Source organism: Leuciscus leuciscus (genome assembly GCF_965113295.1).
Source record: "Leuciscus leuciscus genome assembly, chromosome: 14".
Classification (NCBI taxonomy): domain Eukaryota; kingdom Metazoa; phylum Chordata; class Actinopteri; order Cypriniformes; family Leuciscidae; genus Leuciscus; species Leuciscus leuciscus.
The window spans coordinates 1,578,052-1,605,463 of NC_138738.1; the positions used below are offsets into that span (position 1 = coordinate 1,578,052).

The window sequence follows — 27,412 nt, forward strand, 5'->3', positions numbered from 1 at the left end:
ATGTTAACTAATGGACCTTACTAAAATAGAATAAATGTATTAATAAAATAAAATATTAAAAAATATTAATAATAACACGTTATGTTTTTATTAACTTACGTTAACAAATACTGTAACAAATGTATTGCTCATTGTTAGTTAACTAATTAACTAATGGGATCTTATTGTAAAGTGTCACCATTAATTCTAAAGAGAAGTTTTTAAAAATTGTGAAAATTAAAAACATAAAAGCTAATTTATTAATATAAAAACTGAAACAACACTCTGCAGTGAACAGTTGTTCTCATTAACTAACATTAACAAAGATTAATAAAATAACCTTTGTTAGTTAATGTATCATCTAATGGACCTTACTCAAATCAAATAAAAAATATTAATAAAACTAATTTTAAAATAACAAGATAAAAAATGTAATAACAAATGTATTGCTCATCGTTAGTTCATGCATTAACTAATGGGATCTTATTGTAAAGTGTCACCATTATTTCTACAGAGAGAATAGTCTGGAGAAATAAGTTTCCTGTGAACACACAAATGATATATTGATATATTTATATGATAATATAATATAGATTGTTTCAAAGCAGCTTTACAGTGATAATAGAAATGTGATTTTAGATGCCTTTAGATTTGAGATATTAGGTGTGATGAAGACGTGTGTGTGTGTGTGTGTGTGCTGCAGGCAGCGCGCCGGGACCGTGACGGGTGTGTGTGTGAACGTGGCGTGTCTCCTGTCTGCCGTGCTGGAGCCGTATATGCCGACGGTCAGCCACACTATCCGTGCCCAGCTCCAGGCTCCGCCCACCTGTGCCAGTGCCCAGCTCCAGGGGTCGGGGAGCTTCGTCTGCACGCTGGCAGCCGGGCACCGCATCGGCACGGTGACTCCTCACACCACTGCACTATTACACACACACACACAGATCATTACTACTATATTGTTTTGTTTTGTTGTTTTTTTTACCTCTCCTCTCATTTACCCCCTTTTTTTTTTTTACTTTTTTTAAACTTATTATTTTTATTTGTTACTCTTTTTTTTTTTTTTTTTTTTACCTTTTTAACTTACTATTATAATTATTTTTTTTTATCTCTCCTCTCCTTTACTCTTTTTTTTAAACGTTTTTTAAAACTTATTATTATTATTATTATTTATTTGAATCTCTCCCTCTCCTTTACTCTTTTTTTTAAACGTTTTTTTACTTGTTAGTATTATTATTTTTATTTTTTACTTTTTTATACTTATTTTTACTTATATTTGTACTTTTTTATCTCTCCTCTCCTTTACTCTTAAAAAAAAAAAAAATGTTTTACTTATTATTATTATTATTTAATCTCTTTTACTTATTAGTATATATATATTTTTTTATATATACTTATTTAAAAAAAAATTTTTTAACTTATTTTTTTTTTTTTTTTAAAGTTTACCCCTCCTCTCCTTTATTTATTTATTTATTTTACTTATTATTATTTGCATTTTTTACTTTTTTTTTTACCTATTATTTTTCTTTTTTACTCTTTTTTTAAACTTTTTTTTTCTTCTCTTTTTTAATATTTTATTTTACCTCTCCTCTCCTTTACTCTTTTTTTAAAAACTTTTTTTTACTAATTATTATTTTTTATTTTGTCCCTCTCCTACAGGTCAGTCCTTTGTTCCAGAAGTTGGAGAACGAGCAGATTGAGGCTCTGAGGAAGAGATTTGGAGGACAACAGGTTCGTCAAAGACATTCATCCATTATTGAGCAGATTCTCGTGCAGAAAATGATGTTTCAACATCTGGAAAAAGTTGTGGAAATAATTTTTTTGAGAATTATTTTATATTTAACTAGGGATGTCCCGATCCGATCACGTGATCGGAAATCGGGCCCGATCACGTGTTTTCAGACTCGATCGGAATCGGACGTTACCTCCCGATCAGGACTCGGATATATATGTATATATATTCTCATTATTTTTTAACACATCTATAGTTATGCGGTGGCACAGAGTTACGCCGGTTTCACACTGCACGCGAGCAGAGCGTAAGCAGCGCAGGAGCAGTGCGTATGGTGAGCAGGAGCAGGACACGCGCGTTTTGCTTTCACACTGGCAGTGTTTGTCACGCGCGGCTGAACAAGGCGTGTGTACAGACAGAGTACTCTATAATTGATAAGTTGGCATTGCTTTCTTTCGTTTTCAAATACATTTAAGAGAAAAGACTTGTCAAGAAGCTTATTTTATTAATAATTTCATTTATATAACTTTTGGTTCATCTTTGTTTTTATTGTTCTGGCAACAAGTTTGTTTTTGGACATTTGTTTTCTTTTTAAATTGCTGTTGGTCATTTGATTGACTGTTTAAAACACAATAGATATCATCAATGCACTTTTGGGATAAAACTGCGGTGTATTTTGGCCATGATCAATGCATTGTCACTTTAATTCAGCGTAAGCGGTGCAGCAAAAATAGACTCGGCGCCGAAACGATCGCGGCACTGCTGTTCTGCTCTGCTACGCACTGCCGCGCCGCCTCTGCGTGCGGTGTGAATGCTCTAATCTGTTAACATGGGCGGCGAAAAAAAATACGCGCTGCACGCTCTGCTAACGCATGCAGTGTGAAACGAGTGCAGTTCCTAAAAGCACATTACTGGCTTTGCAAACACTGTGGCACTTTTATATTTTATTTGTTTACATGCCTGCCGGGTATTTTAAGTTGAGGTGCTATTTGTTTATATATTAGACTTTTTTTATATTTACTGTTGCACTAAAGTCCAAAAGTGAAGAATTTATGTTATTTATTACTTGATTGTTCAAGCTACCTCACAGAAGTGCTCTGTTTGTTAACAGAGTTGTTGAATGTTAAAATAAGGTGAATTAAATAAAAAATAAGGAACATCCTGGATCTGTTTTTTCGCTCTTCTTTATTCTTTTTTTATGTAATAGAAGTATCGGATCGGGACTCGGTATCGGTAGATACTCAAAATCAAATGACTCGGACTCGGACTCGAGGGCAAAAAAACCTGATCGGGACATCCCTATATTTAACGGCTCCTATAAAATGAAATAAAAATGCAATAAAATTAGCTTTAAAATACAGTAAAGTCTGTTTAAATGATTATTTTTAAAATACAATAACATCTGTGCATTTCCCGTGTTTAATTTTCTACTTTGCCACTCTGGTACAACCATTTATTTTATTTATACAATATACTGTATATATATATATATATAGTGTAACCGTGTAAATTGATCAGACAGAAGGTGTGAACGCTGATTAATTAAAGCATTACAGCAACACGAGCTGAAGGATCTGATGAAGAATGATGTTCATTATCTACGGTTGTTTGTCTGATTCTCTGCCTCTTTCAGCCAGAAGAGGAGTGTGTTGAAGCGAAGGTAGACGTGTGTGTGTGTGTGTGTGTGTGTGTGTGTGTGTGTGTGTGTGTGTGTGTGTGTGTGTGTGTGTGTGTGACCACTCTCTGTTCTCACGGCTTAGTGTGTTTTCACTATGACTGAGTGTGAAATGGATTCAGTGATGATGTCTATATGCTCTGGATCAAAGCGTGTGTGTGTGTGTGTGTGTGTGTGTGTGTGTGTGTGTGTCTCTATTGGCCTCTGGCTACGACTCAAACACAACAAACCATGTGTTATATTCTAACGTTTAGTTTAGAGCGTGTGATTTCACAGATCTGTGTGTACTAACAGATATTTATGCATGTGTGTTTGTGTGGTTGCTTTTATGAATTATCAAATTATTACATATAATTATTAAAGATTTGATTTAATTTAAATTTTTATAATAATTCTTACAAATCTTTATAATTAAGCAAATATAAAGAAGCCAATGCATGTGGTTTTTTACAATTTTTTTATTTTCCTTTTTAAAATGTATTATTAGCTTTTTAATTAGCTTTTATTTAAATTCTGAAACGTGCACATAATATCATAATATACTATTTGAAATATTGATTTCTCTGCTTCTAGACCCAGAGTTCCAGCAGCGCTTCAGTCGAGACCAAACCTGGAGCTTCACAGCAGAATCTGAACACTGATCCAGAGAGAGTCAAACACCTGACGAGTCTAGTGGCGGAACAAGTAAGAACACACTCACTCACTCACTCACTCACTCACTCACTCACTCACTCACTCACTCACTCACTCACTCACTCACTCACTCACTCACACACACACACACACACACTCTCTCACTCTCTCACTCACTCATACACACACACACACACACACAGTCACACACTCATGTTTGTTGCACTATATTTGTGAGGACTTCTGTTGATTTTATATGTGCAACACATTACATTTAAAAACAAACATGTTTTGGCCGATTTATAAGCCCTTTTAACGAGTGAACCAGTCAGTCGTCCCCGCTACTCAATCGTGACCCTGGATCACGTCACCAGTCTCGAGTCACACGGGTTTATCTGTGGCAATATCCAACAATACACTGTATGGGTCAAAATTATAGATTTTCCTTTTATGCCAAAAATCATTAGGATATTAAGTAAAGATCACGTTCTGTGAAGATATTTTGTAAATATTCTACCGTAAATATATAAAACATGTATCTGTGTGAGTGAATGCAGCACAATCGAGGACATAAATGAACAACTTTAAAGGAGATTTTCTCAATGTTTCGATTTTTTTTGTTCCCTCAGATTCCAGATTTACAATAGTTGTATCTCGGACACATATTGTCCTATCCTAACAAACCACACATCAATGGAAAGCTTATTTATTCAGCTTTCGTGTGATGTATAAATCTTGTTGTCTAGGGTCACATATAATTTAGGACATTTGGCCCTCATAAGTATAGATAAACCTGTGCACATACATACATGCATACATACACACACACACACACACACATGATAACACTCTCTCACACACACATACACTCTCTAACATTCTCACACAGACATATACACGCGCGCACACATACCGCAACACACACTCCTCTTTCGCACACGCACACACACGTACAGACATAAAAAGTGATTAAACCATTAAAAAAAAAATGTTATATTGTTTTTTTAATATTTTAAATGAGGGAAGAACCAAACACTAAACTTGGTTACCGTATTTATCTGACAAAATTATTTGTAAAAAAATAAAATAAATCAGCTACGAGTTTTGACTACTACAACATAATCAGTTATTAATATTTTGTTCGTTCCCTCTTGTTTTTGCATGTGTTCATAATTTCTTTGTATGACGGCCCGGCCAAAAATTATCGGAAAAAATTTTTGTCGCACAATTTGTCATGTTTCATTGAGTTATCACAAATAAAACTATCGACTCCAAGCGCAACTACTAGACTACAAAATCTTCAACACATTTTTAATAATATTTGAATAAAGAGTGGAAATGTCAATTTTCCAGACTGGACTGTATGTGTGTATATGAAACATTTCATATTGAAAAAAAAAATTATGTTTTTCGTCTTTTACGCCTCCATTTTCTTCCAAAAAACATCATGGCTCTTTAGCAACTGCATTTATTGTCTATTGTCGGACAGCTATTCATAATTTCCCCCTTCATCACACTGTTTTTATCCTTTATTATGTTAGAATATAAAAAAAGAAAGAAAATGGATAAAAACTAAATTTAAAATAATTTTAGAAATTAATATTTTATATATAGATAAATATATTTTATTTCAGTTTTTAACAGGATTTTTTTTTTTTATATATATATATAATTTTCTTTCCACTAATTTTATGAAAGTCATGTGCATTTATCAGTTCATTCCTGATTCTTTGGTGTGTGTTTATGTTTCAGGGCGATAAAGTACGAGCGCTAAAAGCTCAGAAAGTGGAGAAGTCGGTGATTGTGGAAGAAGTCGCCAAATTACTTGAGCTGAAAAACCAACTTAGTCTCGCGGAGGGCAAGACCCCGGAGCCGGCGGCTCAGAAAGGGAAGAAGAAATAAGAGCAGAAAAGGTGAACATGAGGAAGAAATAAAAACTTTGTATTTTTTACAATATTTTCTGGGAACTATATGGGATACCGCACTATTTAACCACTCCTATAATAATGCAACCAATCTTTTTTTTAAAGCGGTGAAATCTGTCAAAGGATCCTTTTAACAATGCAATAAAATCAATGTATTACCCGTTTAATTTTTCTGATTTGTTACTGTGGTACAACAACCATGTGTTTTATTCACACACTCAATAAACACCCAGACAAAATCTCTCAGAGTCGATTCAGTTCATTTAAAAAAATTTAATAGCAAAATGTGTGTAGTACAAGTCTAAATAAAATTCAGATAAAAATCTGCTACGCTAATACAGTAATTCGGCATGCACGTTTATTATTTTAACATTAGGATGATAAATGATTACATGTAATGATGATTATGTGATACACGTATAGAAAAATAGGCATGTATCAGAGGCAGAGAGTGATATAAACTGCTATTATTCTGAAAAAGCTTCAAGAGAAATAAGTGAGAGCAAAATCACATTCATAGTTTCCCCTTCATCTAAACACACACACACACACACACACACACACACTCGTGCTTAGAGGCCTCGGGTTGATGGCGAGCGCAGAGAGGAACGGCTCACGATCGATCAGAATAACAGTCCTGAGCTACTAATCTCAACACATTTAAAGCCCTGTCGTTTACACATCAGACCAATTACAATCTACAATCACTGTCACAGGAACAATCACGTCGTCTTCTACAACCCTTTATTGCAGTTCTGCCGTTTCTTCCCTCGTCTCTGCTACGTTCCCTATAGAAACACTCACAGATCAACTATCAGCTTTCAGTTACTCAGAAAGTTGATTAACCTTTGGGTGGTTTAATGCAATTTGGTGTGTTTTAGGCGATTCATTTCACGAAAACCGGTCAAAAACACCCCGACTTTTGCTTAAATAAAACGAAGGTGGATTTTAGTGCCATTAAGATGTTTTGCATTGCGATTAGTTGATTGCAAACTGCATTTTTATTAATGTAACGCAAAATATCTCTTTCTTTAATTTGTGTCCTTTAATAATTTCAGCATTTGTTTTACTGTCTTCAATTTTTGCTGATTTCAATGTTTAATACATTGTATTACAGTAATTTTAATATAGTGCAAAAACCTTCAGAAAATTAGTTTTTCAATCTAATTTCTTCTTTGCTTTTGATATTTTATTGCTGTAATGCAATCTTATTCTTTAATTTATTCGTATTGTCATTTAATTTCTAATATTTAAACATCATAATAGTACTTGTCTTTAATTTTTTAACCTAATTTCTTATTTTCTTTGATATTTTTATTGCTGTAATGAAATCTCATTCGTTAAATTTAAAAACATTTAAAAGGCACTTGCCTTTCATTTTTGCTTTAAATGTATAAAACGCATTACTGTCATTTTAATTTACTGCAAAAAACTGGAAAAACCTTTGTAAAATAAGGTTTGTTTTATCTAATTTCATATTTGCTTTTGCTATTTTTATTACTGTAATGAAATATCATAATTTTATTCAAAGTGTCATTCGATAAATTGTAGCATTTAAACATCATAGCAGGACTTGCCTTTTATTTTTGCTGAATTTAAAAGAATGTGTGTGTGTGTGTGTGTAGAATGCATTAGTCGTTTTTAATTTTCCGTTTTGTGTGTGTGTAAAATCAGGCTTTATTTTCTCATGTGTCTAATTTCATATTAACTTTTGTTATTTTTATTTTTCATAATTCGCGATATTCTTTAAACTGTAACATTTATCATAGTTGCAAACATTATATTAAATGAGGCTTGTTTTTTCATCTAATTTGTTCTTTTTCTTTTGATATTTCTATTCATTTAATGCAATCTCATTCTTTATTTTATTCAAAGTGTCAAATTGTAACATCATAGCATTTCAATTGAACTGAAAACGGCTTTGTATTCTCTATGCCAAATGGAATTGTGTTCGGGGTGAGGTTTGACCGGGGACGTGTTTCCCTCCGTTGCGCTCCACATTCTTTCTTTTCTACGGCTTAATCTGACTTTCTCTTTCTCTCTCGGCGGGAGACGCTCTGTAAACCTCCTTCTCTTTCTCCCCCCGTCCCACGTGTCTTTTATCCCCTTCTAAATGTGCATTTCATGGTCAATTGTTCAACCGCTTCAGTCCTGTTGCTCTTCACCTCCTGGTGTTGACGAGTCTCTCGATGAGCGCGCGCCTCGTCCTCTGCACCTCCTCTCCCAAACGCTCGATCTCGGCTTTGAGGCGTTCGTTCTGATCCGTCAGCTCCTGCACTTTCCTCTCGTTCTCCTGCTCGCGCTCTCTCCTGCTCTTCTTCCCGGGGGATGGAGAGCACAGCGTGTCAGTGCTTCGCTTTCTCTTTCCGGGACGTGAGGAGGCGGGAGGGGACGCGGGCGGGGAGCAGTTTAGTGATGGCGAACGGGACGCCGACGAGCAGGACGACGTGTCGGGAACCATCGGGAGTTCCTCCTCGCTAACAGCCGGAGACGAAGGCGGGTTGAGGTGGTATCCGCCGCTAGCCATCGTTTCAACCGACCCAACGCCTCCTTCGCTTAGCAGCTCGAAGAACTCCGGCGGAAGCAAGTCTCCTCCGGACGAGATGTGTTCGGAATCGGCTCTCCGGTCGTCCTGTCGTGGAGGCGTTGGCGTACTCGGCGGGTCGTCGGTAACGCGTTGCACGCCATCTCCCCATACCTGCCCCTCCGTCAACCAGGTGAGCGAACAGCTCTCCAACACATCCAGAAACTCAGGCTCCTTCTGCATTGAGAAGACAAACCGTTAGGAAAAAACGTGTACGGACGCGACTATAGCACAGTGTTTGACGTTACTGACCTCGGAGCAAGGCGGGGCTCGCGTAAGTTTGGCCCCGCCTCCGTCGGAGCCCAAGATATCCTGTAGGTCTTCATACCACGCCTCCAACTCTGCACCACACAGCGTCCCCACACCAGGGGGGTACAGCCACTCCGCAGTCATCGCACCAATCAGTCGCTATCCACAGACACAATACGATATGCTCCCACACCTAGCACACCAGACCTGGCCCACATAAAAATACATAAACTATCTAAAAGAAGAAATAAACAAACCTCTGAATGATGTTGCTGTACTGTGATGATGAGACGATACATCTAGTGGTAGCTTTAACACATCAGCAGCACACCTGCGCCGCAGGTTTTGGGAAAGGCTGATTTATTTGGGTGACCCGCTATATTATATGAGACATTAAGACTGACTGCTCGGCCACTGGGTGCAACAAGGACACATAGTGGACGAGCAGCGTTACTGCACAATAAATAATCAGCTTAGAGTTTCAGAGGCATGCATTGACTTAAAAATAATCATTATTATTTATCATAGCCTTTTGTTATAGTGTTTGTTTATATTTAAATCATTCAAAGTTATTGTACTTCAAAAAAAATACAAATATTAAAAGGTGCTCACCTTTAAAAGTGTCTCTTGTCAATCAAGTCTGAATGTGGGTTGGCGGCGATATTTTGTCCCAATTATTCTAGAGAAATAAAAAATGGAACTTGTCAAGCTCACAGTACTAGGTTACAAAAACTATTTAAAAGTAAAGAATGTTAAAAAAAATCTCTATTTCAGCTGTGAAACAAGCAGAACACATGCTAGAACAAAGATGAAGATGCATCATAGAGGGAGGGGCTTGTAATTAAGAACGATTGAATGCTCGTAAAAAATAACCCGTAGCAATTATTGATTCTTTAATCTAGAATCTAAAATTAGGTCATTGTGATATTTTTTTTATGTAAACAAAGGCGCATTGTGTGCTCGAGGGCGCCCTCTGCGTGAGTCTGAGCGCTGACAGTCTGTCAAAACAAGCTGAATGAATCTCGCTTTCAATGCGAAGACATTCAAGTTCAGCTGAAATCACACATCAGAACTCATTTGCGATGTAAACGCGACAAACACGCTACTTTAGATGTCCGTGAGACAATGAAAACAGCCCTAAAATATGCACCTGAGGCACTCCCAAGTGTTTTATTATTTTTATGTAAATCCTAATGCGGTGTAAAGCGACAAACTTAATAAATACAATTTATATTATCTATTATTAAAGCATGAATAATTATGTTATGGCGTTTATTTGTTGTATTCTGGCATGTTACTCCAAATATGACTAAATCGAATATTTTAAAATTAATAGTCAGTCGTAAAATTACACGATATTTAACTTCTCGTGTCACTTAAATTGTTTAAATAAAATTTCTTTTATAAACTGTAAATCTGGAGCGGGGGTTTAACGAAACTGACAGCGAGCCAATGACGTCATGGAATCAAAGTACAGGAGCGAGGAAACAAAGGGCGAACACTTCGCACCAAAATAACACTTTAAAAGTACTTTAACGACATAAAAACACAACGAGTTAGCCATCATGACTACATCCATTTGATTACTTAAACTGCAAAAAGTTGATGTAGCGCAGTTCCGTTAACGCAGTATCACTGGGCGATCAATAACACGTAACAAAATAACCGTTAAAAATAAAACGTTAGCAAAAAAAGTTCTCAGGTGCGCGTCTAAAATGCCGCGATTGTGACGAAATGACAGCTGTCATTGCGTTGTTTTGTAAGTAAGTAACTGTTAAAGTAAAATAAACCAGGAAATAAAAGCGCAACGATGTTGCGTTAAATAAAGAAAAATAACGGACGGGAAAGGAGGAGAATCCTGTGAAATTTGAGTTGAGCAACTGTATTCCAAAAACAGCCTGGGATAGTCGCCAAAACATGCGCATTCCTGTATCCCAAAAGGAAAAGCTTGACACACACCAACAAGAAAAGTACATCAGATCACAATAAAGAATATAGAAATAGATAGATGACACTCACCCTTTTCTTTTTATTATTTCTTTTCCTCGGTTGTTTCGGATTCAGGGTCTGTGTGTGTTTTTGTAGAGATTGGTGATAGCTCATGTTAACCATTGTTCAGTTGAAGTCACCGAGTGTGGATTTCGGAAACTCCCGGGGACATTTATAGAGTGACTCCAACCGAACTCTGGGGGAAGGATCTCAAGGTGCAACCTAACCGAGATTACGAGGAACTGACAGGAGATGGTCGGCCGTGTGCGCCAATCAAGCGAGGCGGTCGAAATTCTTCTGCTTAGAGACATCCAATGAGCGGGCGCGCTGGGCGGGAGGGGCGGGACTTATTGACTTTGCTGGTTGTCTCGCTCGGTGCGAGTTTGTGTGAGCGGGAAGATGTGATGCAGTCATAAGACGGCCAGGACGAATTTGGGGCGTAAGGGAGTCACATGAAAGGAATGATGCAATCGTTGGCAACCGGTTTCTAGTTGGAGATAAGACTAGCAGAACCCGAGCATGTTTTATTAAACAACCTTTCGTTAAAAAAAATAAAAAACCTGACAAACTACCCTATAAGGATGTAGGAAATTTTGTACATTTTTTTGCTTGCGTTCGCATATGCACCTATAAAAAAAATAGGCAGCGTTAATATCCGTCGTCGTCGTGTGATATTGTACGCATTTATTCGCTCTTTTTTCATCTTTAATAATTCCTCTCTAGTGACCTGAGGCGATTCTTTCATGTTTCCAAATGCATCCAGTTCAGCACTATATGGAACTAGGATATTCCATAGGAGTTTGAACAATCCCACCCCACCCGTACTGCGTTCCTCAGACATCTCATTCGACAACATAAGATACACAATCGGCAATTCGACACAATCAGTATAGATTCTGCATAAAAAAATAAATAAAATAAAAACATAAAAGAACTTGAGTTGTTAGGCATGTTATTGTTCAACACACCTGTTTAGAATCGCTAAATGAGCCCATAAAGTGACGTTGAAATGGTAAAGGTCATTATCTAGTTCACAGATAAGTCTTGAAAGATCTTCCAGTTTTACATCAGCACAAGATTAGGTTTTAACCTGTGTCCGAGAATCCGCCCTAAATGTATAGTATATTTTCCACCTATATAGTCTAGATAGGGCAGTCAAATTGTGGATGTTTCAAAACGTACTAAATTTCAGAATGCTGTCATTTGGTCATCCAAATTAATTACAGATGTAAGTGTTTCAGAGAATAAAAATAAAGGTTGGTTCCATAAAGAACCTTTAACATCCATTGGACAAAAAGTTCTTTATAGTGGAAAAATGTTCATTAGAAATGTTAATTTTTTTAACATTAAGAAAAAAATGCTTTAAGAACTGTTCCAAAAATGGTTGAGTGGAATATCTTTGTTTTTAAGAGTAGCACCAGCACAACGTCTTTAAATGATATACTTTAATGACCAGTAACTTGTCTAGGGTTTGATCTGAACCCTAAAACCCAAGTATTGTTTCAACATGGGTAAAAGCCTAGTTAAAAGGATAGTTCACCCAAAAATTATTTTCTACTCGTATATCAAAATAAGATATTTTGAAGAATGTTGGTAACCAGAAGGTTGACGTAGCCATTGACTTCCATAGTATTTTTCCATCTACTTTTCTGGTTACCAACATTCTTCAAAATATCACCTTTTTTGTTCAACAGAAGAAACTCATACAGGTTTGGAACAACTTGAGGGTGCGTAAATGTCAAATGATGACAGAATTTTAATTTAAAATATGATATTCTGAAGAATGTTGGTTACCAGACAGTTGACGGTAGCCATTGAGTTTTTCCCCTCTAATTTTCTTGGTTACCGTCATTCTTCAAACTATCTTCTGTTGTGTTCAACAGAAGAAAAGAAACTCTTACAGGTTTGGAACAACTTGAAGGTGAGTAAATGATGACAGAATTTTCAATGATTGGGTGAACTGGCCCTTTAAGACTGTTGCTGTGGTACTGGGAATAACTATAACAATGGATGTTTATACGGTAGACCATGGGTCACTTACTTTTTCGTTAGTGTACAGTTCTGACATATGGTTGACGGTTGAAGTGACCGTTGAAACTGATACTCAATGCGCCAAGTCAAAAATTCAAACGTAAGTGATCGAGATGATGTCACAGCCTCGTTTAAAAGCATCCCATATTTTAACGTTAATCATGTGTTGTCCTGTAATATGATCCTTCAAATAAAATTATGGTAATTCGTTTACAATGGTATTTAATTAACAGGTGTACACCCCCCGATTTAATCGCCTGACCTGTAACTCCTGGCCAACTGATGTCACCAGGGACTCATCTCGTTAGTATTCTGAAACTATTCCAAACACAAGAGTTAAGTAGTTAAACTTGCATGGTGCAAAGCGTGCAATGTATTGCCTAGCAACAGCGCAAGTGGGATGCGCGTAAGGTTAGCGAATAGAAACCTCAAATACTGTTTCCAGGAGCAGGGCAGCGCTCGCGTGGAGACGTCACGATCGGTTGGCTGTTGCTGTGTAGTGTGTATTATTCTCCCCACTGCCTAATGGTTATCACCTCCGAGCGTGTAATTCTATTGGCAGGTTACTCCTTTATTCCCTAAAGTTGTGTTTACTCAACATTCCTTTGAAGTTTTAACAGGTTTAACTCTCAATAACTCGCTGTGTTTTGAAAACTTTGTCGAGTTACCTGCCTTCAACACAGTAGGAGGTTGATCTGATTTATATTTCTAACTCGCACCCAAGACTCACACCCAAAATGTTCATATTGTGCCAGCGAATCACATTTCTGCTCAAGAGAATAACAGACATTTTACAACACCATATGCTGAAATATCTCTGATTTCCTACATCTTTCCTCCACACTAAATAGGTTTTATCTGCGATTTCCCTCAGTAATTATAAAGTACTTACGGGCGAACCATTTTTTGTTTCCTCAGCTAACTGACACAATAAGGCCAATAAAGGTATGCGTGTGTGTAGAATCATTTTATGGAAGACGAACAGAAAAAATCTTTCTCTCAGGATATTCTCGCCTCCTGCTCAATTCAATGAAACCACGTTTCCAGATGAAGTTCACGAGCATCTAAGGTTACCAGACCGTTTGCATTTGATTTATATTAAATTTCGAGTAGTTTGAGGCTGATCATAAATTCGGCGGGAAACCGTTAAATTAACATTTGTAGCCTAGTTGTTGTTTTCTTCTTTATTGACTACACAGAAAAACATAAAAGACGACTATTTGATATTTATTCGTGCTTTATTTTATAAAAAGCATGGTTATTGAGAAGAGACTGGTGCAAACAGTTTATATCAATAAACAACTTTAAAATGTATAAAAATTCATATTATTGATAACATTTCTCAATTTAGAATTTAACATCTGAAGAGAAATCATACATTGTAGTGAAACAACAACAACAGCTTACAAATATGCTAGATGTTTTTTATTATATATTTTTCTTACAATATGCAAAGTAAAAAAAAAACGGTGTAATTTTAGCACAATCCCTTCAAATCTACAGAAGTGTAGATATTTATTTTTGTACCAGGGCGCGTTTTCCTCCTCACGAGTGGTTCTCTCGCTCCTCCTAGTGGCTTAGAAATTGTACGGAATTCCCAACCCCGACAGCAGCTACTGCGCATGCGTGGAAGAAAACTCCATGATTTTTTTTTTGGCACGGGATCCTAAGGAAAAATAGGAACTTGGAAACGAAGATAAACTAAAAGCACCACCACACAGCCACAATCAACCCCATCGCTCGCATATGCACGCAGTAAAGACGCGTAGGAGAGCTCTGAACCTTTGAATTAAGCGATCGCACGCTCCGCGGCCGAGCAGGATTCACGCGAAATTGGACGACAATGCACGGGGCGCAATAAAACCAAGCGTTATTGCTCTTTGTTTTTAAGCAGGACGGCTCGGATGGATGAAGACGCGGGGAAGTGCCTAAAAATCACACGGCGTCAATAACAGCTCCAACAACGGCTACATTTGCAACTCGAGTCCATCGAGACGCTTGTTCTGTCTTTCGCCTGTGTTGTGCAGCGCGCCGAAGAAGCAGGAAACTTCGTAAACAGAGAGGTACGTAGCCCGCGAGCTAACGAAAGCTAACAGCGCGTCTACGCTGTACGCGACGCGTCAAACTCGAACGCTTCCGTTTTAATGTAACGAAGAACGCTTCGTTGGTTTATATCGGGGTGTTATCGCATGTCCCGTAAGCTTACAATATAAATGGGATGTTTAAGAATGGGCCAGCTAGCCGTCAATACGCGACATTTGTTTATTCTTCGGGACGTACAGTCTTCAAAAGTACCAGTGCTACACTTAAGCGTATGTTTTCCTATTTTCTTTCCATATTTGCGTCCTTCTTTTCTCCGAAACTTTGCGCACTTTTTATTCGTGGTGGTTAACGTTACTAGTTTACTCTTTAGCTCGCTGCTCCACCAGTCAGATCCCGTCATAGCCTGAGCATTAGCCGCTTCAGTCCCCCGCCTTAATGCCAGAATAAAAAACCGTTAAAATTTCATGGATTTAGGCTGTGACATCATCTCGATCGCTTACATTTGAATTTTTGACTTGGCGCGTTGAGTATCAGTTTCAACTGTCACTTTTCACTCTACTGTCAACCATATGTCAGAACTGTACACTTACGAAAAAGTATTGTGTTTGGACTTGTACCCTAGTAACACCATGGTATTCAGTGCCAGAAACCGTGGTACATGAATATGGTGATCAAACATTACTTTGTTGTATATCAATGTAATCTAAATTTTCAAATATCATCTATAAATGTGAATAATGTTTCCAATGGTTATATTGAAAAAACGTTAAATAGTTTATTTTCTTTACTTAAACAATGTCGATCCCACCAGAAATGTATTTTTTCGGTAACACTTTATAATAAGGTTCATGTATACTAACATTAACAATGAGCAATACATTTTTTACAGTATATTCATCTTTGTTAATGTTAGTTAATAAAAATACAGCTGTTCATTGTCTGTTCATGTTAGTTGCATTAACTAATGTTAACAAATACAACCTTTGATTTTAATAACGTATTAGTAAACGTTGAATATTAACTAAGATTAATAAATGCTGAAGAAGTATTGTTCAATCCTAGTTCATGTTAACTAAGGTAGTTATTAACTAATGATCTTTATTGTAAAGTGTTACCATTTTTTCTTTGTTTTCAGGTTGTCAGCTTGTGGAGAGTTCCATAAGAGCATCCCAGTCCATTTAAGAGGACCTCAGAGGATTGTGTCCAGACGGATTTGTTGTTCTGTTGCGTTGTGCTTCGTTAATGCTGCGTATATGTCCTCCAAAGGGTGTATTTCACGAATGGTGCTGACCAAGGCTGTATAAAAATGAAAAGGTACAAAGCAAAAGTGCAAATTTGCAGAATTTCTACACGTCTTATATCGTACACACTGCAATATTGATCTGCACTACAACTGCATTTATTACATTTTGGTTTGCATGATTGTGTGTGCTGAATACAAAAACTCATGATGATTAACAAAGTGATTACCATAAATTAATGCTCAGAAGAGGAGTGACAACCATATTTAGATTCAGTGTGAACACAATTCCAACTTAAATAAGTCTCAACTGTGAATCGATCTTCATCAAATCAATTTGGATCCGATTTGAAGCTGGTTTCTGTCATTGCACTGATGTATTATAAATGTAGTTGTCACTACAGGATGACACCTGTACCTACACTTTATGAATGGCTACTGAATCCAGAATAGTCAGATTAATGCTCAGAAGCGGAGTGACAACCATATTTAGATTCAGTGAACACATTCCCAACTGAAGTGTAAGTCAATCTTTGTCAAATCTAGTTTAGATCTGATTTGAAGTTTGTTTCTGTCTCTACACTGATTTATTGTTAATGTAGTTGTTACTACAGGATGACATCTGTACCTACACCTTATGAATTGCTACTGAATCAAGAGTAGTCAGATTAAATGCTCAAAAGTGATGTGACATCCATATTCGGTGTGAACACAACTCGAACTGAAAATAAGCCAGAAGTCTAAGTCGATTTTCATCAAATCTAGTTTGGATCTGAATTGAAACTGGTTTCTGTCTTTAGGAGCTGGATGTGTGTGAGCAGAAAATGACGGGGGGCAGTGAGAGTGCAGCAGGTGAAAAAGATGGAGGTACGGCGCTCATCGCTCAGATCCCGGTTGGCTGGCAGAGGAAAGTGGGAGATGGGCTTGTGTCTTACATCAGGTACGTCTACACATTATTTAGCATTGTTTACTGTGACATGTTTGCTGTCCTTCTCAAATATGAACAGTGTTGCTATCAAAAGGTACATTGGGAAAAAATTTCACCAAGTTGCCTGACAACGATGATTACGCACAGATGTGTGTGAATCACCCGAGCAAACACATGCAAGTGCGTTTTGCTTTCACGCTAGGGTTTCTGGTGCAGAGTGTGTTTGACATTAGGGTTTAGTTAGTGTGGAAGAGGTTCTCCAAACTGGTCTGCGCCTGCGGTAGAGTTTATGTGAAGATCAGTATGGTTTGTAAGTGGTAAAGCAAACTGGTATAGAGTGTATCAGTCACGTTCTAGAGGTAAAAATAGCTCTGGGAATATACAGTTCTAAGACATGAAAGATCATGCAGTCAGCTAACGTGTATTAATTTAAGCAGGTTAACCTCATTAAAGCAATGGTATGTGTTTATAATGATTAAAATAATGTGGAAAAAATGTATTTTGTATCTTGATTCAGAGTTTGGAGTCATCTGAAGTCCTGATATGCAAGGTTACAGTTTATACTATAGGGCTGGTGAATGCTTGAATCTGATTGGTTGATGAGCGTTTTAAGGTGTGCAATTCGGATAAAGTAGTTCCTGGCAGGTTTTGACCGCATCACAGTTCCATATCACTTCGCCAAATGATTTCAATTATTTCAAATTTCCTTACAGCTGACAAGAGCAAAATAACCAAAACCCACTACGACACTGACCAAGCAAAGAAATATAGTAAACAATAGGATAAAAACGTCAAATTATTTCCATGTTTTTACCAAAAAATTAAGTGTTATGATGTACTCAAACGCACAGACGCACAATTACGTTTTGGAATGAGCAACGAAGGTGTGGGATGAGATGTGTAAGAAATTAAGCTTTTTTTATGGACAAAAACCTGGCAAATGTCTTGAAATACAACATGTAATTCTGAACAATGTGTTGAGGTGTGGTAACTGTAGGAAAAGCGTAAAAATTGACTCTGGTCCGTTGAATTATTAGAAAATAATAAAGCGTTGTGGCCACGTTACCACCTCCGGTGTGCATTATTTTCAAAAAATTCCACGGCCTGTTGTCAATTATTCCTTACATAATGCATCCGTCATTGTCACTTGTCAGATATCAAATGAAGTGTAAAAATAGCTGTCGAACTGTCATATCAATCTTTTTGTTCTCTAGCCCGAGTGGTACAGTCCTTCGATCTGTGGATGAGGTGAGGGTGTATCTGCGGACAGACGGCACATGTAAGTGTGGTCTCGAGTGCCCGCTTGTCCCAAATAAGGTGAGATCAATATTCAGTGCTGAAGCCTCCTCATTTATGATGTTTCCAGTGCAAACTTGATTTGCAGATTAGGTTTTAATGCTTGCAGTTATGTTCGTAATGAAATGCTAGCGTGCTGCTGACTGCATACTGTGTTTAATAGTATGTGAAACTGATTTATAAAACAATCAACTATGTTGTTAAGTTGCATGTTTCAGTGTCCGCTCATCATTATTTTATAATTAAACCTGATTATTTTAAGGAAACTTTTAAAATCCCAACTGGTAGGTCATCCAGGTATTCCATGCATACAGAAAGTATGCTTAATGAGTACAGTAGAACTTTATTTCATGCATTTAAATAAAGGAAATTAAATAAATGTCATTTTAAATCAACACAGGTCTTTAATTTTGACCCTGCTGCGATGGTCCAAGCTCCTGGTCATCATTCGAGTAAAGTAGAGGAAGACATGACCAAACTATGTAACCATCGCAGGAAAGTTGATGCCATGGCAGCATTATGCCAAAGCAGGCAACCCTCCCAGCCCCCCCCGCCGGCTCAAGCCACAGGTATTGCATCTTAATATACACATTATTCCAACACAGTTACTTTTTAGAAGGAATTTTACAGGTTCCATGACATGTTGAAAGTACATTACTGTAAACTCATATTTTGGTTTGTTTTTACAAATTGAGGGGCGAGTTGAACTGATTGATTAACTTTTATTGAACCCAGAATATTCCTTTAACGGCTTGTCTTAAAGTAAATTGCAGTATATGTCCATTACTGTTCTCATGGAGTAAAGATAATTCTCTACATCTTGTATCCAAATATTACCCATTCAAATGATTACATTTGGCTAAAGCATGCAGTCAGTCAAGAGTTCATCTTCAGTATTCAGTTACTACATTTTATAAAAATAAAACAATAGCTCAAGTGTATTAGCCATATCAGAATATGATTAACTATAAGTATTCACCCCCTTGGGAGTTTTTCATGTTTTGCAGCATCGAATCAAACTGGACTTAAAGTTTTCTCATTGATCTGTGAATTGTTGCTTTGATGTTTCACTAGTCACAGCTTGCAAATAGACAGTTGCAAATAGAAAGTCACTGTTAAAATATGTCATATGATATAGCTGGGTCAATGACGTGGCGTGTCAATTCTGGTGTCCCAAGCATATTCATAATATAAAAATGTACACATTTTTAAATGCACTTCATTAAGTGACTCAACTTCCCCCTCTTTAATTACTCATGTGAGAATTCATTATAAATAATTAATCTTTAAGGAACTATTGAGCTCAAAAGTCTCAAAATGTCATTCCGGGTAACTGTCCCGGCTTAAAATATGAATACAAAAATACAACAAAAATTTAAAAAATATAAATAAAAGTATTTAAAATCTACTTGGGCATAATTGTATTGATGTTTTCAATGATTCCTACAAATATAGTGATAATACTAAGCTTATTTACATTTTTATGACAGAACGACTTTTGTCCCCAAATTGTGATTTCTCTAATGTCAGTCCTGGATAACAGACATCAATGACCATTTTGGACCATAATGCATTTTGGTATGTCATGTGACATAATATTGTATCAAAAAGAAGACCCTGAAGGAGCACTAGAACATGTGCAAAGGTCAGGAAGCGTCTCTTAAAATGTCGATATTTTGATATTTCGGTCACTGGTGCACTTTGTAGCAATATCATGTGACCTTTTGGATAACACTAATAAAACATTTATAATGATTTTATATTAAAAAACGATCTATTTGATCTAAAAGGTTACCTTAAGTGATGATAGCTAAGTTGTAGTTTTCCATAGGTGGTTAAGTTAGTGCCTGATTATAAAGAAAAAATATTGGTTTTTGTCATTCCTGGATAACAACATGTCATTCTTGTATAACAAAAAACCTGTTAGCCAGGACATGTCATCCGTTATCCAGAATGACATATGCACAACAATCTAGTTTTTAATTGACATTTGTAAACTTTTAGGCAAAGTTATTATTGTTATATTATTAACATTAACATTATTTACATAATTGTATGTTTTTGTGCCATATTTTAGCTGTCATTCATCTTGATTTCATATGATTCAATGAGTCACATGGGTCATTATCAATGAATTTAACTTTTTTAAATCATTAAAAACTTGTCAGTGTCTCTTACTTTGTTTCAAGTTTGAGTGTTGGAAAGGAAAAAATGATACTGAGGATGGTTTTTATTAGTGATGCTCCGATTGATCGGCCGCCGATCATGATCGGCCGATATTGGCAAAAAATAGCTTGATCGGCAACCCCCAAAAGCGCCGATCAAAAAAAGCCGATCACGTGACGTAAATAACTCACGCAACTTTTCCGCATGCGCGGCAACACAACAGCAGAGCAGAGCTTGCTTAACAGTGGCAAAATGAGTTCTCCTATGACGGCAATTCAATGGCAATTATAAACGAGCGCACAACTGATGCTGGCGCGCGCGGTAAATGACATTCGCGAGAGGATAACAGATCTACGCGCGAGGAAACGGGAACTCGCGAGCTCATTCAAACCCTGCGCGGGCGCATGACATCTCTGCCCTCGCGCGCGCGCGCATGATCATTCCCAACACTCTCGCGCTTGATCTCCTCTCGCCTGCTGATTTTGCTCGCTCGAACACTTTTATTTTTGGCAGTCGAGGGGCGGGACTTACTGTTTTAATAACCTCAAATGTCATTGTCATTATTTTATTTTTTGGATCTGATGTAGTTAGTTCCTCAACTACATCCATTGTAGTCTGCCTGACCCCTCTTTGTTTTGAAAAATTATACTGTGCCTTATTTGGAAAAGGTGGCCTACAGTAGCCTTATGTTATCTTGTTTTCTAACTACAATTAAATAAATATTGGTGGTTCTTCAAGATTTTCTTGACTCTAGCATATTTCCATTCTGTGATCGGCAGTGATCGGCAATCGGCAGATCATGATTTTGGTGATCGGTAATCGGTGATCGGCCCCAAAAATGCTGATCGGAGCATCACTAGTTTTTATGGTAATCCTGAAAAATATTGCAGAATGTCCTTCCGTCTAACAGTATGTCATTCCGGCTAACAATGACACAGGCTATTCATTTAACCCATATTTGTGTGTTAGATTACACAATTCTGTTTTTTGTTGAGTTAATGATAAAACAAGTCTTATTTACTTTATTGGAAAACATTTTTAAACATTTTCCAGCTGTTTTTAAAATTTGGTTCTGAATTTTGAGTTATCAGCAGCCAAAACTGAGCCCATGTCTATATGAAATCCCAAATTGATTATATTAATTGTGATTAAAATGTAGTTTTACGAGCACTAGTTGTTTGTTGAACTCCAATTATGGATATCAGTACATTTGTATATGCCAACAATGGTAGAAATGTAATTAATTAAAAAATTCATTACGTTACCCAGGATGACATTTTCATGGGGAAAAAGATCTGATTCACCAAAAAAAGTGCTTAATTACATTCTTGAAATGTGTACATGTCATTGCATTACATACACAACACTCTAATAAGTATAGAAAGTCCTAAAATTAGAACTTTTTTGGCAGTTTTATTTTTTTTCACATCTTAATCCTTATCCGTCATTCACCCAGCTACAGTTTGCTAGAAGGCATGTCTGAGACATTAAAGCCAACTGGAAGAAGATTCTATGGTCTGAATAGATCTAAATTAAGTCTTGTTTTAAGCCAGACACTGCTCATAAGTATATAGATGACAGCACTGTTCTAAAATGGACTTGAATACTTATGCAAATGTTTATTTTGTCTTTATTAACTTAAAAAAAAAGAAGAATTTGAGCAGTTTTCACATTGTTCAGTGTCACTAAAACTGAAAATCCACGGTGCTTAGCATGTAAAACAAGCATTCCCAAAGGGGTAAATAGCTTTTATAGGCACTGGGGATGGGCATTCGATTACATTTTCTTAGTCGATCGTCGGGAGAATTAACGATCGACTATTGATTAATCATTAATATTTTTATATTGAAATTCATTATTTCTTTAACTTTTTATAAATTAAAAATGCAATGAAAATACAAAAATACAGTTTGTTTGTCCTCGATGAGATCTTTATTACAAGAAGATCAACTTGTGGCAGTGAAACTGGACGTTCGGTAGACTTGAAGATTCCTGCGGTGCTCTAAACCAGCGGAACCTGCAGCTGCGAGCCGGCGTTCTTAAACAGAGACCCATGGCCACTTCATCCGTTTTCTGTGATCGGATAGCTATCCGGTCGTGAAAAGACACATATGAAATTTGAAACCACATATGTAAATTTGACTTATGCCAAAAATGATAAGAAATAAACGTGTGAGAGCGTGTTATAGGCTATATGTCATGTTATATCCAGATATGACGACGCTACTTCAACACGCATCACCACAGATGAGCATCTATTCATCAAGCCAACGTGCAAACTATCGCAAATCAAAGTTAAAGTCATTCATCAACACACAATCATCTTCATTAAAAGTAAAGAACCGAAATGATCTTACCAGGGCTGTTGCCGCAATATCTTGTTGCGGTCTTTGATTTAGAAATTTTCGCTGATGATCAATAAAATGCAGCTCATATCAGTTGCTTTCGATGACGTGCAACAATTTAAATATGCATATAGCGCGGGAATTCAAGATCGGATTTATATCCGTTTTGCAAAAACACATTTATGTGACCAGGTGTAAATGGAATCGTTTTGATAAATCAGATAGCTATCCGATCTGAGAAAACGCATGAAGTTCCCATAGAACTTCTGCACAAAGTCTACTGATTTCTGTTGAGAAAGATAAGCATGTTGACATGATCTGGGATCAGACGCGACCGCAACCTGGTGACAGCCAGTCCAGCCGCCGAAAACACCCGCTCTGAGGGGACTGACGTTGCCGGGATGCACAGGTACCTCCGCGCTAAAATTAATTCCATTGCTTCAAGACTCACACTACGCAACGCAACCTGCATTAGTTTAATCGAAAACAAATAAACGTGATCGACGAAATTCTTAACGATCAATTATCGATCGTCGATTAATCATGCCCATCCCTAATAGGCACTGCATCTCTCCTTTAAGTTCAGCTTTCTTCAGTAAGGTGAGTTGTGTTGTATGTATATTGGCGATCTGAGCCATTTTTTGTTCTTTGCCATTTCCACAAGGGTGTAGCACAAAGGATTTGACACGTGAATCCATAACTTATCTTGTGAAAATGTACTTTTTCGTGGTCACGTAACATTTTAAGCGAAATCAAACACAGAATATATTATACACTTATTCACGTTCCAAAAACCTGAATTCGATCCTTTTCACGGTCAAAAAAACTGTCTAGCACCAACCTTTCCTTCTTGCTTATTCTTCTTCAAATTATAAACTAGTCAAATCTCCTGATACAATACAAACAACACAAAATATGCATTTATTAAAAAAACATAATCACTCTTAAAATATAAGGAACAATATTACAAAATTGTTAATGTAGTTATGGCTCTAACCGTATGCTTGTTTGTTTAAGGAGGTGTTGTATGTTCAGTGGACGGCAGAGAGCTGAGAGGATCGATTGTGGCTCATGGAGACGGCGCCCATTGCACTTACCCTCCTCCAAGACACAACCAGCCCAAATCCAACATTGGCTTTCCTCTGTCCTCTTCTCGCTCTGTTCTGCAGCAAAACGGTTCCCCTATCTCACGACCTCCAGAACAGGGTTCCCCTTTAAAGAAGCCCCAAACGCCATTGGCATATGCGAAACAGCAGTGGAGCCCTCATCCGCCGATCTCCCAAAATATCCCTCAAAGGACAGTGCATAACCCTGCTTCTCCAAAACCAAGTGTGCACACGCATGCGCATCCTCCAGATCCTTCAAACTCCTTTTCCTTATCGCCCTCTTCATCCGTAGCTCTCAGTGGTCGAGCACATTCACAGGGAGTGAGCGTTAAGTCGCCGTCTCCTCTATCACCCTCACGTACCCTAGACACCTTCTCACCCCACCAACGCTCTCGCCACTCCTCGACGTCTTCGCTCTCAGATCATGGGACCCCGGGGTGTGTCTTCAAACCGTTGAAAGCCACCATGCCATGCTCCTCTCCCAAGCTCCCTCTTGCGCCTTCCAGTCCGTGTAGTCGCTTGGAGGGAATTCTTCAGCACTACAAAGACTGTAGCACCTCCAATGCTAACCAAAGCAACCATCTGTCGTTGGTGCATCCCAATGTAGGCGACAAGAGGAACGGATTGAGTTCTACTCAAGGACAAGAATTGCTTGGCGTTCCTCTAGGACAGATTCTCAACCAACAGAAGATCCAGCAAAAGAGCCACATCAATAACTCTTTCCCGGCTAGCAGCCTTCTTTCCGCCGCCGCTAAAGCCCAGTTGGCCAACCAGAAAACCCCAAGCCAGCTCAATGCGTCCGATGCGCTCGCCACACTCCCTCCTACTAGCCTGGACAAGGAGCAACACTCAAAGGTATTGATTAGCACTTTAAACAGTAGCGTCCACCCAACATCCGCCAGAACGCAATCCCTCACCGCTTTGTTGCTCCCGCATTCCCCTTCCCTTTCCCCGGCTTCGCCCGTTGAGAAAAACCTACGGCGCAAACGGCAAAGGCATTCGCCCACTGTTTTAAGCATGCGGAAAGACTCGCACTTGGGTCGGAGTCCGGATCTATCCGGGCCTCCGATGCTCATCTCCCCATGCCTTTCCCCAACTTCTTCTCCCGTACCCCACTTAGACAACCACCGGGTATCTGTCGCTCCTCCGAATGCCTCCTTCTCGAACAATTCTCTTAGATTGCAGGATTCGGAGGAAGGAAGGAAACCCGGACATGGTAATTCAATCCCACTTTCCACTCCATCTCCATCCCAGCCGCTTTCCGCTCTACTTCAGCTTCTTAGCATGCAAAGCGCAACCCAGCAATCCAGTGGGGCAATTGCCATTCCTGGACACCGGCACACAAACACATTGCCCTCTTCACCCAGACCCATCACTCCACAGACGCCCCATGGCGAAGGACAGTCCACATTACGAGTACCCAATTCGCAACCTCAACCCCAAAGCACAGTCCCCATTCCCGAAACTCCTTCCCAGCTGCCCCAATCCCAACCCTTTACTTTAATGGGTGACGAAACAACCATGAACCTCAAAACCACCTCCAGCAACACCATCCTGAACTTGAGCCAGCCCCACACGGGCACGACGGCGGACCTCAACAGTTCGATTCTGAACATGATGAACCAGATGTCCTCGACCTCCTGCTTCCCGGAGAAAAGTTATGAGTCCAAAACGACAGAGACTTGCCCTGACCACAACACCTACCAAATTAGCCAATCAAATCACAACCAAGCTGTTGAAAGTAAAGGTAAGACTTCTTTTCTTGTGTTTCTTGGGGCAATTTTAAATCAGGAACTTTATTTACGAAAATCATCTTATGAAAGTAGTTAAGAAGTTATGTTATATAAATATAACTCATAAATATTTTCTTAAAATCCACCTCTAGTCAATCATTTTATCCCTTAAAATTCATCTTTGATCTCCAAAATGACACATTTAAATGTTTTTTTTCTTGAAAAAAAGTTCTTCATGCCTTTAAATGGCTTGAATGTAACTCGACACCCTTGCCTCATTTAGTATACGCAATTCTATGAATATGCAAATGAGCCCCGCCTCCACTCACTCACAGCAGCTCAGAGATCCACTCGTTGATGATCACACGTTGATCTGATTGGTTACAACAGGGGTATTCAATTAAAGTTCCAAGAGCTCCGGTCTCTATAAATGTAAATATATCTTAAAATGTAAAATTTCATTTAAAAATGTTTTCGAAGAGCTTTTGGTTTTGGGTTGTCCGTCTTACACTTGTGTTTTCTTGGCAGGTCCCATAGAGACGATGGATCACCCGGACTCGGACACAAGATTGCTGGGTGGTTGTGATCACAGCCTTTCTCTATCCGGCTCCTCGTCTTCCGAGCTTTCCAACCCCGGTGTTTCCCTACCGCTAGCAGAGGCTTTTCCCTTCATGACCCAAGAACAGCTCCTCCAGCTTCTCTCCTCCAATGCCGGTCTACCTTCCCTTCTTCCACCCTTCCTCGGATCCCTACCTTTAGGACTCTGGACGGGCGGCACCCAATCCCAGCATCCCCAGCAAACCAGTGGCATCCTAAACCAGGGCGCTCATCTCAATGTCATAAACCAGGGCGATCTTCCTCTCAACCTTGTGAGCCTTTTAAACCCACCTGGTTCGGCTCCAGCTCTTCCCCCTGTTGCGGGGATTGAAGGTGGTGAAAAACCCCCAGGGCTTCAAGCCCTCCTCATGGCTTCTTTGCTTCTCGGGCAGAATCCAGCCGCCATGTTGCCCTTGCCCGCGCTCAACCTCGAGCTTCCCTCGCCTCAACAACAAGTCTTTCCGGATGGAGTATCTCTGGAGAAAACACCTACTCTTCTGGACTCTGTTTTGATGGGTCCAGGGCTCCTGGAGGCTCTTCAAACTCTTCAAACCGACGGCCAGTCGCTTCTTCTTTCCGCACCTCTCACTCCTCCCGCCTTCTTGTCCCTCAATCCCGCTCTTCTGGCCGCGGCTCTCGCCCAGACCGAACCCCTTCCCAACCACACGCCATCCCCCCCGCCTCATTCTCAGGTATACACACAGGCCAACACAAATTGCATGCTTCGCTACACGTGCACATACAGTCTGCATGCCTCTGAATGCTGTGTTGTCTACTATGACAGGGTTTCCCAACCCCAGTGGTAGACAGTGAAACTGCATGTGATTTGTGAGATTTTAAAGTCTCCCTGTAGTCAGTAAATGCATCCCTTAAAATTCACCAAAATGACATTTAAAAATATTTTCCTTGAAAATAAATCTTCATGCGTTAAAATAGCTTGAATGTCACTCGACGCCCTTGCCTCATTTAGTATACGTGGTTCTATGAATATGCAAATGAGCCCCGCAAAAACTTGTATCTGAATGATTGGCATTAATTACAATTAACAACCCTTTAAAAAAATAGTCTAATCTAGTAGGTTATACTAGTGCACTTGTGCATTTTGAGTGCGTGATTTAGTCTATTAAAATGCATTTATTATGACTTCAATATTTAAGATAAGGG

General features: G+C 38.4%; 3 protein-coding genes across 6 annotated transcripts in view; 2 read left to right on the forward strand and 1 right to left on the reverse strand.

Moving 5' to 3' along the window:
• mars1 (methionyl-tRNA synthetase 1) overlaps window positions 1-6,182 on the forward strand; it is a 31,939-nt gene extending 25,757 nt beyond the window's left edge. The window contains 5 exon segments of the mRNA XM_082136597.1: window positions 687-878; window positions 1,636-1,707; window positions 3,342-3,368; window positions 3,957-4,067; window positions 5,769-6,182. Of these exon segments, the coding sequence (XP_081992723.1) occupies window positions 687-878; window positions 1,636-1,707; window positions 3,342-3,368; window positions 3,957-4,067; window positions 5,769-5,918 (552 nt within the window). The 3' untranslated portion in view covers window positions 5,919-6,182.
• A 17-nt stretch (window positions 6,183-6,199) lies between these two features.
• ddit3 (DNA-damage-inducible transcript 3) lies at window positions 6,200-10,940 on the reverse strand. Its single transcript, XM_082136551.1, has 4 exons — window positions 10,794-10,940; window positions 9,387-9,453; window positions 8,778-8,981; window positions 6,200-8,702 (listed from the first exon to the last, which is right to left on the reverse strand). Exons 3-4 carry the CDS (start codon window positions 8,916-8,918, stop codon window positions 8,103-8,105), a joined length of 741 nt encoding a protein of 246 aa, XP_081992677.1. The 5' UTR covers window positions 8,919-8,981; window positions 9,387-9,453; window positions 10,794-10,940; the 3' UTR covers window positions 6,200-8,102.
• A 164-nt stretch (window positions 10,941-11,104) lies between these two features.
• mbd6 (methyl-CpG binding domain protein 6) overlaps window positions 11,105-27,412 on the forward strand; it is a 37,600-nt gene continuing 21,292 nt past the window's right edge. For 2 of the 4 annotated variants that reach the window (XR_014197205.1, XM_082136334.1), the window contains exons 1-7: window positions 11,105-14,857; window positions 15,973-16,151; window positions 16,878-17,017; window positions 18,220-18,322; window positions 18,702-18,870; window positions 23,830-25,665; window positions 26,180-26,940. Coding sequence is in view for 3 of the 4 variants with exons in the window: in XM_082136334.1 (XP_081992460.1) it covers window positions 16,902-17,017; window positions 18,220-18,322; window positions 18,702-18,870; window positions 23,830-25,665; window positions 26,180-26,940 (2,985 nt within the window). In the remaining variant the exon portion in view is untranslated. The other 2 variants (XM_082136336.1, XM_082136335.1) reach the window with 2 other exon arrangements.

Bases quoted from the DNA above. Each gene is read 5' to 3' on its own strand.
- ddit3 (XM_082136551.1), bottom strand. From the start codon at position 8,918: ATGACTGCGGAGTGGCTGTACCCCCCTGGTGTGGGGACGCTGTGTGGT. The intron at 8,703-8,777 runs GTCAGTAACGTC...TTCTCAATGCAG, and splicing joins GAGCCCCGCCTTGCTCCGAG to AAGGAGCCTGAGTTTCTGGA.